Here is an 18,903-nt window from a genome sequence, read left to right on the forward strand (position 1 = left end):
CCGCGGGAGACCTCGACGCCACCTGCTGCACCGTGCAATCGCGCCATTCAAGGAATTGCAATCCGTTGGCCCCAAAGCCCTGGCCAGCCTCCGATGGGCGCAAGGCGCCGACCTTGTCCTGGCCCCTCGAGACTCCCCGCACTGGTGTTACGATATTTATTATTTAGTTTGCAACGGTTGCTCCCTGAGGAAGGGGGAAACGACCCTCCGGCGCCTAACCTAACCGTGCTCGCTCAAAAGCATCGCACACTCTGTAGGGGCTGAGGTCGGTGAAATGCAGGCCAGAGTTTTTGCGAGAACTACGTCGTTGGGTTCGGGAACGGGATTCATCGCAACGCTGACAAGACGCCGGTGCAAACGTAAACGAATTGACGGTAGCGACTCCCGATAGATACCTTCAACGTGCGGCGGCAGTAGCTTTCATTTCGGCGGCTGCTAGACCGCACTGCTAGCAGCCAGAAATCACGGAGTCTCCGTTTACGTCACGTTTCACGTCTCTACGTCCTGTGACGTCATAAGAGTTCTCCTTGACGTAATAAGAGTTCTCGAGTTTGAATCAGAGCGGCGGGAAAAATTTTTTCAACTTCGAATCGAAATTTCTTTGAAATAAAGGCATCTTTCGCTCCCGGACAAGCGGAAACAAAGCCATGAAATGCCGAACTATCAGATTTTGCTAAAAAAAATTTATAGGGCTCGTCTCAGTGTCCCATTAAGAGATGCACCAGTGCCTCCGGCTGGCAGGTGGCACCTCTCATTGGCCGTAGAGCTCCATTACAAATGCATCATACAAATATTGTCATTGTGCTTTATTTTCGGTGGGGACTTTAACGAGAGAAGCTACTAAAAGAAATCTTTTTAACTAATCTACCTAGAACAATGAAACTGCACTTATACTGTTTTTTCTACCTTTTTCAGAAGAATAATTAGTTTCCTTGTAGAAGGATTACTTTTAGCTCAGTGTTACTAACAAGATTAAAACAAAGGTCCTTTTGTGCACGATTTCACATTGAAAATTTTCACTGGGTACGAAGAGCAACAGCTAATTTTGCGGCTTAATAATTGTAGAATGCCGGAAACTAGCTCAAATTTGGTCATGAAAGTTTTTCTAGTATGGGAAAAATAAATTGTGATGATGTTACCCTTTTGTTTTTCAGAATCATTACTTAGATTAGTGTAGATTGAAGCCTCTCTAAACTTGTAGCAGAAATATTGAAATTCTGAATAGATATTTGCAAGTTACACATACACATTCTACAGAACACATCTGCGACGTTTCACAGTGATATGGAATGGAGACTTACTGAAGATCCTGGGTGCAAATTTTCGAAGTCCGCCCAGAATTTTTGGTACTTGCACTTTTCGTATCGCACTGAAACTTGGCAAATGTGTCCTTTACAATGTGTAGCTTCAGATGTCGCCTAAGAATTGCAGTATCTCCAATGCAAGTGTATAGAAACGATACAACAGTAATGAGTTCCAAAAAACATAACAATAACATCACAATTTTTTTTTCACACCAGGAACTTCCATGACCATATCAGGGCTATTTCCCTGCATTCTATAGTTAGTAAGCTATAAAATAAGCTACCGCTGGTAGTTCCCAGTGAACATTTTCTATGAGAAAGCATGCGCACAAAAGGGCCTTTTTACAGCAAAAGCTCTACTACTCCAGGTACAACTAAGAAATTCCCCTGGCTCCAACTTTCCTAGTAGTGTTATATAGGCCCTCCGAACTTTTATAACACTACCCGCAGAGTGGCACAGTGGCTGAGACTTAAGGCACGCAACCGCTAGATGGCTTTGCCGAGCACTGCCACTAGTAAGGAGAGAGCCCAAGTTGGCTGGTTACGGAGAGATTCAACAGGGAATAGTTGCCGTCGCAAAGAACCTTTGGCCATTGGTGGCGTCACCACCATGTGTGACGTCATGGTGATCATGTGATTAGAAGCTGCAACAAAATGGCTGTGTCTGCCGCCTTCATCTACCATGGATGAGCGAGTTGGACCACCCGCGAATGCTTTTTCTAGTTATAATCAGGTTCAAGTGAGATTAAACCTACACGAATTGTTTTTTGAGGCCTGTTAGCAACACTGAGCAAAAGTGCGCACTACAAGAGAACTAATTAGTGTCCTGAAAAGAGCAGAAAAGCAGTATAAGCACACAAAATTTGACTGCTATGGGTGGACTATTTAAAATTGTTTTTTTTCCTGTGGCATCTCCGCTTAAATGTGGAATGATCTTTGGACTTTCATTGTGTAAGTTTTCTCTGCCATGCAGGTACTATTCAGTGCATCGAAAGTATAAGTACGGTCCCTGACGAATATCCTGACTGTCTTGCTTAGTTCGATATTTCTCTTCAGTGTCCACCATGTAACAGCTGTCACCAGCAAACACCGGTAGTACCAACTTGAAGCACATACAAGAACCGTGCAATAAATAAACGACTAAACAGCAGAAGTCGAGCAACAAAAACAAAAAGACCAGAATGTGGAATCAGGGCATGCTACACTGAACCAACCCTAGGTGTATTCTGAAATTCAAACAGTGCGAGCCATTCAATCAGGTCTCCACTGAGGCAAAGAGAAATAAATTTGAGCTGAATTTTCTGCACATATAGACCACTTCCGCCTAATTGCTTTAGCGGGTTTAACGTCCCAAGACGATTCAGGCCATAAGGGACGCCGTAGTGAAAGTCTCCAGACAATTTAGACCATCTGAGGTCCTTAAACATGCACTGACGTCACACAGCATATCCACACTTTTGTATTTCGCCTCCACTAATATGGAATGCAAAGTGCAGGCACCGCAACTGAAATCAAAAAAGGAAAGGATTAAAAAAAAGAAAGACAACAGAGGAAAAGAAAAAGAAAATTTCTTTTTCCTTTCTTCGCTAACTGATGGTCTAGTTACTGAACTTACGATTGAGCTCATGGCCAATGCTGGAAATTTCTGTATTGCCACTTCCACTGATGGATCCTCGGATCCAATCCACTTCCTTCGGGTAGGAAATTTACGGCGCATACAGTCTATTATGTAAGCCATGTCTGGCCGAGCTTTTTGTACCGCGGACTTCATTCCTTCGATGTGGCCAGCAATACTCTCCTCATCCTCCCCGTCTGGTGCAGTTGCCTGCAAGCAAAAGGAGCCTACTTCACACTGCACACCAGGCTGTCTTCAGCACAAGGACTACATGAAATCCAAATGCATACCACAGACGGCCTCGAAACACGCTGCAGGGCATTTCCGCCAACCGTGGCCACTTTCCCATCTTTCGTTGGTTTTTTTGACGGTGGAGAATCTGCCCCATCATTCTGCTGGATACGGATTTTTCTCCGCTCATATTTTGCCTTGAAACGGAGAGCGTCTCGCCAAGAGTCCTGTGTTTAAAACATCCCACACAATGCAAGCATTACTACTTGCACTGACAAAAGCAATCACAGTACAATTAAATACATGCTAACAGTGATGGTGTTGATCACAAGCTACCAGTAAACACCCATGAACATAACAATACCTCATGAGAAGCTATAGATATTGCTCCATATTTTATTGCAGCACATTTTTGATAGCATAAAAACGCTAAAGGACCCACACTGATCTCTCGCCGACATTAGTTTTTTATGGTAGCGCGCACATTACCAAATTTGCAGCATAGAGTTCCTTTCCAGGAAATCAAGCTTTGTTTTCCAATTATCTTTTCACTGTGAGGCGAACTTTTTTGTTGTTTTAATGTCCTGAAACGACACATCAGCTACGATGGGCACCACAGTGGAGTTTCTGGATTAATTTTGATCACTTGGAGTTCTCTAATAACTAGGCCAACCAATGGCCCTTCGATTCAAATGCCAACCAGAAAAGCTGGGCCAGGATTATCAAACTCTCTCATACAACCCTTTAATACACCGTCCTATTCGACAGTCTTCATGACTACCTCCAGAAGACGGCTGTAGCACCGAAAAAGACAACACATAGCAAGCAAGACGGGACATGCACAACTTCCAACTATTTATTCACCGCGAATGCGAATGAATATAAGGACAAATCAAGATGGGTAGCAAGAACCACACTTGCGCGCGAGGGTTTTACAAAAAACCGGATAAAAGATAGGTAAGGCACACACATATCTCACGCCCGTGTATCTAAAAAAGCAGTTTCATTCTTATAAATGGAGATAGATGGGGCACTAACACAATCGCTAGTTTCTTTTAAGGGCACAGGGTAAGCCCTATACTTCCCATGCATTTTAGGCCATGTTGAGGTACATGTTTCTCACTAATAACAGTAGCCTAATAATACATATATCATTGTTTGCCAAATTCTGTGCTCTTTTTACTGAACTAGAATATTTGAAATGTGTTGAAAATTCGATTTTTAATAAAAATTTTTCCGGTAGTACACAAATCTGGCCTTTCTTTGCGCATTTCAATATTCATAACAGAATAACTGCTCAGTGAAATTGCTTATTTCTAGTTCAGTAGTTGTCAACACTTATGTAGATTATTGCAAAAAAAAATCAGCCATCTGTCTTGAAAGGCATTGGAAATAATGGTACCTTTGTAAGAAAAACACTGTTTTGAGATAATAGAGCGTAAAGAAAAAAAAGATGTGAAAAACTATTTTTTATTCGCAGAAACGCCTCTATAGTAATTGGTTTAATAGCCCCCTGCTTCGTAGTCACTGTCGCCGTCATTTTTTCGCTTTTCGGCTTGTCGTTTTGACTGTCGGGCCTCTTTTGTAAGCTGTCGTGTTGCTCGGTCCGCAAAGTACATGCGCTTATGGTCAGCTTCCCTCAGCCACTTGATGGTGTTGCTCCCTGGGTTCAATCCACACGCCTTCAAAACGTTGGCCCGTGCGATGCTACCATCATTAAATGAAAGAACAGCATCCAGTGTTGCCATCCGTAGGCTCTGAAGCCTAACTAACACATTCTTTGGCGCGCGTTCCCAAACAACATGGTTGAACGACTCCTTTGCATTTTGAGTTCGCCCATGCAGGCACTTCTCTAGGAGCTCAGCCTTCGATAGCTCCCTATAAATGGGTTTGATAGCCTCCAAGACAGATGCAGGCAAACTCTCCTTGTGGAAAAATGGCTTGCCCTCTGACTGACTTCTGTTGAAGGGACACCACGTATCAGGTCCCTTTTGGCAAAGTCCATGGCATGGGTCATCGTCTGTGGCCGATAAGTGGAAGAAGGTTGCCCAAACGGCCTTTCGCATTTCATCCAGGTTTCCTACATTTCTTCTGATGGCCAAACCATAGTACGTCTGGAGCATGTCTATTACTGCATCAGTCAGTCGGCCTCGGCCCGAGAAGCTCTTTCCATCAGAGAGTTCTCCTGCTTTGTTTCCTTTTTTTAGCCTTCGTAACCTTGTGCCCATCCTTTTTTGCACGTGCCCTATGCACTCAACCTTGGATATTTCAACGGAATCACCATATGGCATTTGTGCCTTCACAGCCATAAAAGCCTTGCTGTCACCATCCCCAAGGTATTTGACATATCGAACGCCGTGAAGCTCCTCACTCCTGCCGAAAATTTTCAGTGCTCCTGCGACTTCCATTCCACTGCTGGTGCCTTGGTAGTTGCTTTGGCACACCTCTCTCTGAAGGGGGTCACTGTTTGTACCCTTGTTGCTGCACTTTGGACAACGTTTAAACAAAACCTCCACATCCAGCACTTTCCCAGAGTCTACACTGGTCGCAGAGACTATGCCGTTATTGGAAGTATGGCCTCGCTTCGGCCAGCTTCCATCAAGAGCAACTGCGATGTCTTTATCCCCCTTATTCAGCTGCACAGCTTCGTCAGCTGCCCTTTTCATCGACTCCTGAGCAGCAGCTTCGATGTGACCTAGAAGCTCTTGATTTTATTTCGCAAACTTTGTCGGCGGCTTAGGAAGGTTTAGCATAGCACAGAGTATATTTCCTGCAGCCATTCCCTTACCATTGGACCTCAAGGCATACACTAACCTGAGGTTGGCTTCATAGAGGCCAGAAGTAGTTTTCTTCGACGTCTCAAATCGTTGTGCGGCACTACACACTTCACAGTTCAAACTGTAAACGCTTGCAACACCTACCCGTTTTGTCACAATTTCGATGAGCTCAACACTTCCACCGCACTCTCTGCACACACAAATCTGTGTAATTGCGGCACAAATGCCGTCCATGTCCATTAAGGCATATTGGCTGCTACTCTGTAGCACATCCTCTTCCTGGAAGCACACAGAAAATCTTGAAAGCTTCGATGTCGAGGAGCTGGCGCGTTCGGCGTTCGGGATCTCATTCGGTCGTGGACATCCTTTTACTTTTTCACGATGAGCGTAGCGGTTGCCGTGAAATTCACGCCTGAAGAAGGCCTTCTTTGCCCTGGGCATCTCAACTTATCAGCAGCAACCAACACCGGCACAATTTACAATACTGATCGAAAGGGATAGCACTCGGACGCAGCTGCATGAAGGTTGCAGAAACGTGGAAAAAACGTGCAAAGCGTCTCAGGATTGTCTTGGTTAAAAAAGAGGAGCTGTACAATAGTTACCAGACAATTTTTTATATGTAGCTGATTTTAGACAAGTTTTGAAATCAGGTGGTGGACTTTTTGGTTGAAACAATTGACGTTAATCCTGAAAGGGGGCGTGGCCGCTCACTACTTGGTTTCGGAAAAAGCGTTTTTCAGCCGTAAATATGGCTATCTGAGGAAAGTACGATCATGGAACATGTGTAGAAAGAATTGAACTTCTAAAATTTCAAAAGGAAAAAAAACGATTTTTTTTCTAATTTTACCTTACCCTGTGCCCTTAATATAGAAGGCCGGCAACAGTTCACGGGCTGTCTGGTCCTTACTTGTTTAAAACCTTTGCTTCTTTCAGCCTTGCCACACACTTAATCTTCCTTTCTTCTCTGCAGGCTTTATAATGATGTGGCAGATGAGAACCAGTGCATTTTGTAAATCCCGATTATGTTCCACTAATTGGTCGTTATTACAGCGGCCGGTTTGTCCAATGTGCTTTCCGCATGTGAGAGGAATCTGATATACGACTCCCACGGCACATTTAACAAGCGGAGCTGCATGCCTCTTTTTACAATCAGTCTTGTTTACCTTGTTGGGATCAGTTTTAACGCACAAGCCAGCCAGTTTCTTTGGGGTAGAAAAAACCACAGGAACCTTATATTTTGTTGCCACACGCTTCAAATTGTGTGCCAAATTTGCTGTCTTTTTCGGCGCTACAACCATCTTCTGGAAACATGCACCAACTAGCCCCCCAACAAGTATTACTCATGACTGCCCCGCTACTGCAGCAAGAGGGAAAGAGGACCTGCTCACTAGCGACGTACCACAGGAAATATCTGAACGATTTTTTATCCCATTTTTTTTGTGAGATAGTATTTTATGAAAGAGAATAAGCCAGCCATGCCAGCAGCATGCACTGTGGTGTGAATGACTCTATCAGTGGCGCCCAAAACAGAGTCATTGAAAATGGTACGGCTACCACTGATAAATAGAGAAGACATTATTATTATACTCAGAACACCTAGGCCGCCCTGTTAATTTAAGAAAGTCTGCTGCCCCTACAAGATTAGTTTGAAGGGCTTCAGCTGCCTACTTACATAGCCGGTGCCAGATGAGTCAGCCAAGTTTGGGTACCTGGACACCAGAGCTTGCGCAGCCTCATTGTACAGCTTGCCAGGGTACCTAGCACAGTTAAGACAAACGTGTAAGGCAGTACACAGTGAGGATGTTCTTTTGTAGGCTCACATAGACATTTTAGTTTCAGATGCAGTCAGTGTCTTAGGTGCAAGACGTGGGAGGACACATAAGCACTGCCTTTATGTTTACGACGTGACAGCAGTTCTCCTTGCTCACATAAGCAAGGACATTGCTTGCTCTCTCACAATCAATATGTGAAAGACTAAACCACACACATTTACAGCCCTCTTTAACCAAGTCCTTTGAACATTCCTACATGACATACCAATAGCATGTTTGACTCGCAACCCAAGGGTCACGGATTCGATTCTCAACTAACCGCAATTTTCCTTTCGGGGCAACTCATCCACTTCATATGCAGAACTGAGGATTGGGCGATTTGGCGGTGATCCATCAAATAAAAACCAGCGCTTACAAACACAGACAAAGGACGAGACGAAACAAACTGAAAAGCCTTCAGTTCGTTTCGTCTCGTCCTCTGTCCGTGTTTGTAAGCGCTGGTTTTTATACGATGGATCACTTTATATGTCTGGATGTCCTAATGATGTTCCAGGCACATTGCAACCTTCCAATCACCAGTTTTCTAATTTAATTCACTTTTCAAGTCCGTCGCTCTATGTGTGACATAGCCACCTTTTCAACAAATTCAAATTTCTTGCTCATGTCTACTAATGCCGACACAGGATTTTCTGCGCCACGAGCTCCTTCATGCTTTCTCGTTAAAATGGCTTATGGCCACGCAAGTTTGTAGCCCAAGTTATCTCCACATTGCCCTACATGGTCCAAAAGTCTTGCAAATAACTTACATGGTGGATAAGCAGGGGTCATGATAGAGCCATTGGACAACTCTGCTCCGTGCTTTGAAGTACTGTCCACTTTGGTGGCGCTCTATACTGAATTGGATATCGTTTGGTACAGCTGGCAGGCTGTATGTGAGGCTGTATGTGGCAGTGACACGGGATTGCTCCGCTTGCTGGGGCTCGTCGAGAACATCCGCAATCCTAAAGTGCCAGGTTAAAATAAGAAAAGAACAAGAGAAGAGCATACTACACAGTGAGCACAAACTGTGGCCAACATTTCCATACATTTCTACTATGATTGCCATTGATTGCAGTGGAAGACATAAATTGGACACTCCTCCTTGCTGCATGATGCTCCTCCAGCATTATTTGAAATATACAAAATAATAGTTAATACTGGTAAGAAACTGTACTCACCGAACCTGCCAATCCTCGGAGACTTTGATTTTTGCCTTGTCCCGAATTTCGAAGTCTTCAGGCATGTCAACAAAAACATTAAAATCTTCTTCGAACATCTGTGGAAACACGAGAATGATACTAAAATAGCTAACCATGTAAAGGTAAACTATTCAAAATGAGTGTGTCACATTATTTTCCGGAGAATGTTGGCATGCTTGCTGCATCGCATTACGAGACCTCAATCAACGGGCTACGCACTGAATTCAGGGCCTGTCAATTTAGAAGAGCAATGACCATAAAATACTGCAACACCAGCAACACTTCCCTCTACCTCGGGTATTTCGTGTGCAGTCGTCAGCACGTCTGTCTAGAGCACAGGAATGCCTGCATATCGCACTAAATAAGTGGAATTTTCACGCAGGTATTTGGTCGTAGAGATAATGCTTGCGCTGGTGCGAAGCAGCATTGACAGCGGTTGAGTGAAGATTTCACTTTGTTTGCTCCGCACTACACCGCTCCAGCGCTCTAGACAGGCCTGTACCTCGCGACTGAAATAAAGCATTAATATGTGAAAAATGCTCTATACACCTGCCTTAGTGTTAAGCGGCGAGCTCCGGTGTGCATTTTTAATATTCGCCGACCTTTGTTATGACACCAGATCCTTACGGAAAGGGAGATTTTTAGAGCATGACGCATAGGGAAGCACATGCATGCCGAGATATTGCTTTAAACTTTACATTACACGCAAACTGTCAACGCACTACGTAATTCACTGTGGACAAAAGCGCGAGACATAAGTAAGGTACACACATTTACACGCGTGGATGTAATAAGCACCTGCCTATAAGCACCAGTCCCCAAAAGAACCCGAGAACGGCAACTGACTTGTCACGGAGCTACCACGTGGATAAGTTTACACAATTACTCACCGTGAAGATGAGGGTGGCAACGTCGATGCCGCGGAACAGCTCATGGTCTCTCACGCGCTCAACCAGCCCGCGCCGTGTAAGCGTCCCATCAAAGGGCAAAACAAAATTCCTTTCCCGGAACGTTACCAGGCACTTGCTCGTCATGGTGACGTACGTATATGTACTACTGCGAAATTGCGCAGCAATGAACGTTGCTGAGTGAGACGCGAAGTAGAGTTTCTCGAGCACGTGCAGCAGTATGCGCCCTTTTCAATTTGGCTGAGCACTGTGGTGACTTGGCTTGGCCAGCTTAGTTTGCACAACGTGACACTCCAATTGCTAAGGTTATTTCAAAATAAAATTACACCAAAAATACTTAGTCATACTAAATGCGACTTAGGTGCTCTAGCACCTAGTGAATTTGATTATTATGATGAAAGGGCAAAACAACAACAAATATGCCAAGCTATAGCCAAGCCAGCCAAGCGGTTTATCGCTAGGAGGCTGTTCGTGTCTATTCGTGTCCCTGGCTGTTGGTGGAAACTGCGCCTAATGCGATGTGATTCCGATGTATATGCAGGAACTGCGGCTTTCTGGCAATTGGCACACCGCGTTTGCGGGGTCTCTTTGCGGTCTTTCGGCTTGCGACTACAACGATGGACGCGAAGTACTGCCCGAGGTGCCCATTCTTTTCGTTCCAGCTGACGAAAGGTGTCACGCACATTGGATTAGTTCACAGTGCAGAGCCAAACTTAAATGTTTTCTGCGGCATAGGAGGCTGCGCGAACTCGTACTCGAATTTTTCATCCTACAGATCGCATCTATATCGCCGCCACCGAGATGTGCTTGAAGAAAACGGCAGCACTTTGAGACACGGATGCACCGAGAAAGCAAACAGAGAAAATTCAGAACTGGCCGACGACGAGCCTGTCCCACATGAAATGGACTGGGCTGACACAGCGGACTATGGTAGCGGTCACCGCCAGAAAGAACGACCTTCGGCGAATGTTTGTTCAGCTCAGAAGACAACAGTCCAACATGACAGATTTAGCAGCTTTTTGGACCAGGCAAAATCGACCCTGTGCAACTTCTTTTTCTTTTTCACTGAAGAGCACAGCTTGCCACACACAGCGGCTGAGAAGGTGTTTTCTGAATTGCAGCTGGTGTTTGAGCTGGTGCTGAAGGCCTATGGCAAGGAGGTTGAACGTGCAGCAAAAACAAACACAACAGCACTACAACAATTGCTAAGCTGCTCATTTATGTCTGACCTCTTTAGTGACTTAAAGAACAAGTACAGGCGTGAGCAATATGTGGAAGCGAATTTTCCTTTTGTTCCTCCTGAGGAACAGCTTTTGGACGGCACAGCAAAGTACCATTATGTACGTTTGCCCAAGCTGCTCAGTGCACTTTGTGAAATCCCCAACATTGCAGCCTACTTGAAAACACCAAAGCGTGAGAACACGACGCCGTCTGTGTATAAAGACTATACTGATGGTGCGGTGTACAGAGAGCATCTTCAAGATGTGATTCCAGAAAGCAGAGCACACACAATACTTCTTTTGTTTTATACTGACGAAATTGAAGTTGTAAATCCTCTGGGAGCGAAACGAGGAAAGCACAAGTTACTCGCTGTATACTGCAGCTTGTTGAACCTTCATGTCAAGCATAGATTGAAACTTGAGAGCATATATTTGATTCTGCTTGTTCGCTATGTTTATGTGAAAAAGTACGGCCTCAGCAATGTACTACAGCCATTACTCGAAGACCTAAACAAGTTGTACGCAGAAGGCCACACCATTGGCTTAGAAGGACAGGAGACAAGGGCCACAGTCATCGTGTTCGGCTTCTGTGGAGACAACCTTTCCCTGAACCGCATGGGCGGATTCACTTGTTGTTTCAGCCGTGGGCGAGTCTGCAGATTCTGCATGGTATCTGTGAAACATTTGCCAGAAAAAACCTGTGAAATGATGTGCCAGCCACGCATATTACGCAGCCACCAGTCACATCTTGAAGCAATTGCAGTGAACCCTGCTAACAGGACTTTGTATGGCGTAAATGAGGTCTCGCCCCTTTTGCAGTTGCCATACTTCGACATTACCCGGCAATTAACACCAGACATTATGCATGACATTTTGCAAGGAGGAATAGATTGCATCCTTCGACACGTTTTGAAATCTCTCCTTTCCAGTGGCTTACTGTGCAAGCAAAACCTTGAGGAGCTGTCGTCTGGAGCAAATGTCGTCTGGAGCAAAGTATGGAGCAAATGATCTAAAAAACAAGCCCCCACCGATCAACCCGGCATTCATCAATAGCAAATCTGTTTTAATGGGAACTGCTGCTACCAAGTGGTCCTTGATAAGGTTTTTTCCCTTGATCTTTGGAGCGAGAGTTCCAAAAGAAAATGAGGATTGGGAATTGCTTTTGAAATTCCGGGAAATTGTTGACATTGTATCTGCATCGGAAATGACATCTGCACGGCTTGTTTTCTTGGAAATGCTTGTGCAGACATTTTTGAACGAGCTCACTGACAGGTACGGGCCTGGTGCAGTTACCCCTAAGCTTCACTTCATGGTGCATTATGCTAGGTTTGTGCGCGAGGTGGGACCTCTTAGACATTTCTGGTCCATGAGGTTTGAAGCGAAGCATCAAAGCCTCAAGAAGTTGGCAGCCTGTGTCAAAAACTTCAGGAGCCTTACATACACACTTGCAAAAAGGCACCAGTTGCGACAGAGCTACCAACTCCGCACCTTTCAACTGTACCAAGAACTGAAAACATCGTCAAGTAAGCCTGTTGACTGGAATGCGCTCCCTGCCTGTGCCAAAGAAGTGCTTCCAACCACAGTCGTCCATGACGTCAAAAGTGCAACACTTGATCGACGCAGGTACAAGTGTGGGTGTGTTTTGGTTTCGACAGGAGCGGAGTGGCCAGAGTTTTATAATATTGAGTCACTCTTAGTGGCAAATGGGGTCCTCCACATCGTCGCAACAACCCTGGAGGTGCAGCACTTTGACCGACACAGGTACTGCTACTGCGTCAAAACCACAAATGAGCAGAAAATCTATGAACCTAGTGAGAAGTTTGAACATTATCTTCTGGACTTGTATGAGAGTGGTATACTTGTACCAAAGTGGAAGACTCTGCTGTAAACAAATGCTGCCTTGTCTCAAAACAGCAGTATTGAACTGAGCTAATAGTATTCTTCAGAGTTTTATGTAGTGCATCTTTGGCATATCCAAATTACCACTTTTTATATCTGAGAATAAACGATTTTGATGCTTATGACTCATGCCATCTCATAATTATACTGTAGCGTCTTAACAGGCCTGTGTTGTCTGGAAATATGTTTATAATGCGATAGCATTTTTCATGTCCCTTGGTGAAAAGCCATGCCCAGAATCCGCACCTAATAACTTTGTTCAAAAGGTGAGAGACTCACCGGAAAGAACCTGGGTCGCACAAGCCCTACGGCTAGGTGTGTTGGAAGTAGCCACCCACCATGACATCGATTAACCGCCACACCACAGCACTAGAGTTCGTATCAGCACTCCCGGTGATCTGTGAATGTGCTGAGCAAGTCGAGGGAACTGCTCACAACCTGGATTGCACAAGACTCATGGGTGGTTGTGTTGGCGACAGCTACCTGCCAGGTCATTGATTAACTGCAACACTGTTGTGCCAGGAGTGTTGTGAGGACTCCCGGCAATCTAGGAACCTACCCAGCAGCTAGTGAAGCAACGGCCCACTGAGATAGGGCGCAGTGAAATTAGTTATTGGTACCGAGAGGGTGCTCAGGGAGAGCAACGTGGGGCTCACAAGTGCCACAGGTGGCTACGTTTGAAATACCGTATGCATATCACGATTCAGTATCTCACTTTGCATCATTCTTTATAGCCACAACTTGGCAAGACCACTTTGCAGCAACTCTCGGCATCAACAATTCAGTAACAACCTAGCCAAAAGAAACGCTATCGCAATACCATCTCAGAAGAATGTGCTTAGGGATCACCAACCTTTTAGCTACAACGCCATTTTTTGTCTTACATCCTGATGTCAACAGCACACAATGTAGACGGGGCACGAGAAGACGACATACCAAGCGCCATCTTCAACAACATTTATTTGAAAGACACACGGCTTCATATATGCTTGCATAAAGGCACCATAATATCAGAAACTTATCAGTGCACACCACGTGGCACAGATAGTTCTGCACACTTGTGAAAATTATTGGTAATATAACAGCTCAAGTTCTTTTTTTGTTCGGCGATCGAATTTCGATGGAGGCGAAATTCTAGAGGCCCGTGTACTGCACGATGTCAGTGCACATTAAAGAACCCCAGGTGGTCGAAATTTCCGGAGCCCTCCACTACGGCAGCTATTTCTTCCTTTCTTCTTTCACTGCCTCCTTCATTCCGATGTCATTCCGAAGTCGATGTCAGACGAAGGATCAGAGCAAAATCTCGCTGTCCCCATTCCCATCCCAATTCTCATAACCCTTTCCCAATTCCAATTTTCCATACCCTATATCCCACCCCCTCCGCTACGTCCTAGGGGAGATCAGGGGAGTCTCCCCAGGCCCGTTCCCCCGGCGATGGGTCGCTTGTAGCATTTCCCCCCCTTTCTTTTATTTTTCCACGTACGGGTGGCAAAACGATGGATTGCCTTCGGGCCTTTTCATTTATTTTACGATTGGGTCAAGCCTGTTATACGTCAGTGGTGCAGGCAGGAGCTTATTGGTTTACATTCTTTTTATGGCAGCTCCACCATACTATATGTGGTGGTGCACTATGTGCCCAAGCTAGCCCACAACTTGAAGAAGGTCACGAGCAGGCATGGTGTGCCGCTTGTTTTTTCAGCCCCAGAAGAGCTCGGAAGCATTTGCTCTCGCATTGAGAGACCGAAAAGAAGAGGGTGTGGCACCAAACATGGGCGATCGTTCATGAAGTGCGCCGAAGTTGTTGTCTACAAAATTCCCCTCTCGTACGGCCGCTCCTATAAAGGGCAAACTGGGCGCTGCGTTAACGAGCGAATGAGGGAACATAAAAGAAACGTAGAGCAAGATAAAGAAGGCCCAAATATGCCTAAGCATATAAAGTCCTGCCCGTCACGCTCTTGTGAGCCACGTTTTTCCGGTGCGCAAATTCTATCAAAAAGCAAAGACACAAAAGGCAGAGAACTAATCGAAGCTTTTTTTTATTGCAAAGAAAGGAAGCATGGGCATCAGCGACACGTCCATATCTTTGTATAAGGCAGAGGACAATTATTTCACTCGTTCGCTATCATATCAACTTTGAAGATGATAGCATTCCTAGCGGCTACGATGGTATATATTTGTCCGTGTTGCCTTCAAATAAATCAGTCGTGAGTGGCGCTCCGTCCTATCTTAATACCTTCTGTTGTGTCTGTTTTCGAGCCTGTAACAAAGATGTGCTTGAAAGTGGAACGTAATGTTCTGTGGGTAACATAATCCGGGGCTGTACTATGGAAAAACCTTTTTACGGTGTGCAAAATTTTGGTCAAGTAGAGCTTTAATGGCCGCTGGCCTAGCGCGAGGGCTCCCACCCACGCCACTGCCAGCTTCTTCTTTGTGACAGTATTTTCATCATGTGAAAATTCAATCAACTATAAAATGTTGATAATTACTGAACCATAGGCTTCCATTGTGCTTTCGATGTTGCTTTCCCAGTCTCTAGGTTCCTCCGTACTTCCGAGCGATTGCAGAGTTGACAAGGTTGTGGTTGTTCCGTTCCCGAAACCAGCTAACACGCATTCCCCCCCCCCCCCCTCCCCCCGCCCGATGACTATCTCCCTATATCATTCGCAAGTATATCATGTAAAATATTGGAGCATATTGCCACATTGCTGACATTCTGCCGGCGTGACCTGGTGGCCGAACCTGTCTCCCATCGCGTGGCCGAACGTCTTCTTTCTCTTGAATGTGCGCGGCCATTCGACAAGCCTCGCCCCAGTAAACGGTTGATGCTGTCTATCTCTCCCGCGCTCCTATTCCCTGCCCCACGGACGAGTCCGACAACGATTCCGCCTTTCTCTGTGCTGTCGCCACATCAACCCTTGCCCGCCAACAGAGGGACGACTCCGAACTGCTGCCCCTCATCGAGTGCCTCGAAAGAACCGCTCCATCACCACCTCGACTCTTTAAGCGCGGACTGCCATCGTTTTGCATGCGCGATGGTGTCCTCTACAAAAAGAACTACGGCCCAACGCGCACTGACTATCTTAGCCGCTACTGTGAGACCAAGGTTCTTCCCCGTGGCACCGCCGCCGAAGTTGCACATTTTTTCATTCACAACATTGTGCTTCGTCACGAAACCCCAACAGTCGTATTAACTGACAGGGGATCCGCGTTTATGTCGGCACTTACGAGCGAGGTACTTCGACTCTGTGGCACCAGCCATCGCAAGACTACAGCTTACCATCCGCAAACAAACAGACTGACTGAGCAGCTTAACAAGACAATTGCCGATACGATTTCTATGTATTTCGACGATGACGATGCGAACTGGGACCGGATACTGCCTTACATCACGTTCGTGTACAATACTGCGCTCCACGAAATGACGCGCTTCACTCCGTTCCATTTGGTGCACGGTCGCGAAGCCTTGAAAATGCTGGACGCCATGCTTCTTCCGGATCCTACTCTCTTTTCTGTCGTGGACGCTGAACAATTTTTTCGTGACACCGAAGCCGCTTGCCAAGTTGCTCTACAGCGAATCCAATGCCAACAACAAGGCGACACCGAGCGCAGCAACCTCCGCCGCAGGGAGGTGATTTACACACCCGGTGACGAAGTCTGTGTATGGAGTTCGATCCGTTTGCGAGGGCGCTCCGAGAAGCTTCCTCGCCGTTACTTTGGTCCATACCAGGTGCTACGGAGCCCCAGCGCGGTGACCTACGAGGCGATACCACAAGGAACTGTCCGGTCGTCTAGACAACCGACGTCCGAAGTAGTCCACGTGGCCCGAATGAAGCCGTATTACTCCCGTTAGCCCCTTTCTACGAAGGCACTCGCGCCGTTAACTTTCCGCCTTACGTATGGTTTTCCCCCTCGCGTGCGGCATCGAGTCGATGCCTGTTGGAAGGGAGGGGGCAATGCCACACTGCTGACATTCTGCCAGAGCCACCTGGTAGCCGAACCTCTCTCCCAGCGCGTGTCCGAACGTCTTCTTTTGTCTTCAATGAGCGCGGCGGTTCGGCAAGCCTCGCCCCTTTAATCCGCTGTACTTCCCGCGTCCTCACTCGCGCCGCTACCTGGAAGCCTTACGTATGTTTTTTCCACCTCGCGTGCGGCATCGAGTCGATGCCTCTTGGAAGGGAGGGGGTAATGCCACATTGCTGACGTTCTGCCGGCGCCACCTGGTGGCCGAACCTGTCTCCCAGTGCGTGGCCGAAAATCTTTCTCTCGAATGTGCGGGGCCGTTCGGCAAGCCTCGCCCCAGTAAACGGTTGTGCTTCCCGCTTCCTGCGACGTTTGTCGGTGACAATATCATATATTCAGACGTGATTGATTTTCTTGAGTTTAATTCCTTCTTCTCGGCTCATAAGCACAGTTTCAGGAGGACATTTGCTTATGAAACGCAGCTGATATGTTTTTCTAAGGACCTATTTACCAATACTGACACGAGCTTCAATGTAGACAGCGTGTTCTCGGAATTTTCGAAAGCTCTCGTTAGTGGTTCGCATGACCACCTCATGCTGTGTTAAACTGGATTAAAAGCTTTCTATCTTATCGAACTAAGTAAGTTTCTGCTAACGCCTGTTCCTCCTCTCACAATCCCTTAACATCAAGTATACCCCGGATATCGGTACTGGGACCTCTCCTCTTTCTGGTTTACATTACCGACCTTCCTAATTGCATTTCTGCTTCATCTAAGAGGGTATTTGCAGGTGACTGCGTTATTTAAGGAGAAATAACTAACCACGCTGATTTCACTACTTCAAGCTGATCTTACAAGCACAAGAACTGGTGCGATTGTAGGCTTATGCCTCAGGAGCGAAGGAACCAGACAGCTGACTCGTATCCAGGCCAGAACAGAACTGCCAGCCACGGCCTCATGTGCCACAGCCAGAGGCCGTCTTTATTTTCTTCCTCGTGCGGGTGCGCGTTGGTCGTGCTGTACGCGCACCTAAAGCAGGGCGCTACGCAATAAATGGTTCATGCGACTAAACGTTATTAAATATAAAACAATGCATGTTTCGAGGTACACTCACACCACTGGCCCATCACCATACTTACTTTCTTCACGGCACTTCTCTTGAAGCCGTCAACATAAACAAATACCCAACTCTCGGCACGGCACTCTTCAAGGCCTCTTTCAGCCGCCGCGGTGGCTGAGTGGTTATGGCGCTCGGCTGTCGGCCCGAAAGACGCGGGTTCGATCCCGGCCACGGCGGTCGAATTTCGTTGGAGGCGAAATTCTAGAGGCCCGTGTACTGTGCGATGTCAGTGCACGTTAAAGAACCCCAGGTGGTCGAAATTTCCGGAGCCCTTCACTACGGCGTCTCTCATAGCCTGAGTTGCTTTGGGACGTTAAACCACTATAAACCAAACCAAACCATCTTCAAGGCTTCTACTCACCTCGCTCTATGTACGGGCACGGCACTCTTCACGGCCTGTACTCACCTCGCTCTATGTCCCATGTGCTGCTCGGATTCCTTGCGGTGACGGCGAACCTCGTAGCGGCTGCGCCTGTCTGGGACGTCAAGCCATGGCAAAAGCTAGATCGCTTATTGCTGAATTCTTTCCGTCATCCTTCTGAGCAATGCGAGGTCCCGGGCAATCCGCGTCCGATCACTGATGGATACGTGGCTTAGCATCGTGGAACGCTTCCACTCCAATGCCGCCATAAAAGCTGCTCGTCTTGCCAGCAACAACTCGGACACTGCACTCTTCACGGGCTGTACTCACCTCGCTCTAGGTACCAGATTGGTTACATGAAATCTTCGCTTTGTTACCGATCGAGTAAATTTTTACTTGTAAGAGTGCCATGTCCCCTGAAGAAGCGTTTGTTGTGCCACTGGGTTATTTGCTCTGGTGCTGGCAAGGCATATTTTCTGGGCTGGAATGCTTGGCTTTTG

At 46.4% G+C, this 18,903-nt stretch overlaps 2 protein-coding genes across 2 annotated transcripts in view; both read right to left on the reverse strand.

Moving 5' to 3' along the window:
* Window positions 1-3,036: 3,036 nt before the first annotated feature.
* Window positions 3,037-8,868, reverse strand: LOC144134843 (uncharacterized; the record flags this gene model as incomplete). The annotated part of the gene is made up of 4 exons (XM_077667660.1): window positions 8,506-8,868; window positions 7,600-7,684; window positions 3,210-3,377; window positions 3,037-3,129 (listed from the first exon to the last, which is right to left on the reverse strand). Coding segments are annotated over exons 1-4 (690 nt in total), but the record flags the coding sequence as incomplete, so codon positions are not given.
* Window positions 8,869-12,758: 3,890 nt separating this feature from the next.
* LOC144133997 (uncharacterized) overlaps window positions 12,759-18,903 on the reverse strand; it is a 61,504-nt gene continuing 55,359 nt past the window's right edge. The window contains exon 9 of the mRNA XM_077667021.1: window positions 12,759-12,835. Coding sequence (XP_077523147.1) covers window positions 12,759-12,835 — 77 coding nt within the window. The remainder of the gene's footprint in view (window positions 12,836-18,903) is intronic.

Source organism: Amblyomma americanum, chromosome 5, assembly GCF_052857255.1.
Source record: "Amblyomma americanum isolate KBUSLIRL-KWMA chromosome 5, ASM5285725v1, whole genome shotgun sequence".
NCBI lineage: Eukaryota > Metazoa > Arthropoda > Arachnida > Ixodida > Ixodidae > Amblyomma > Amblyomma americanum.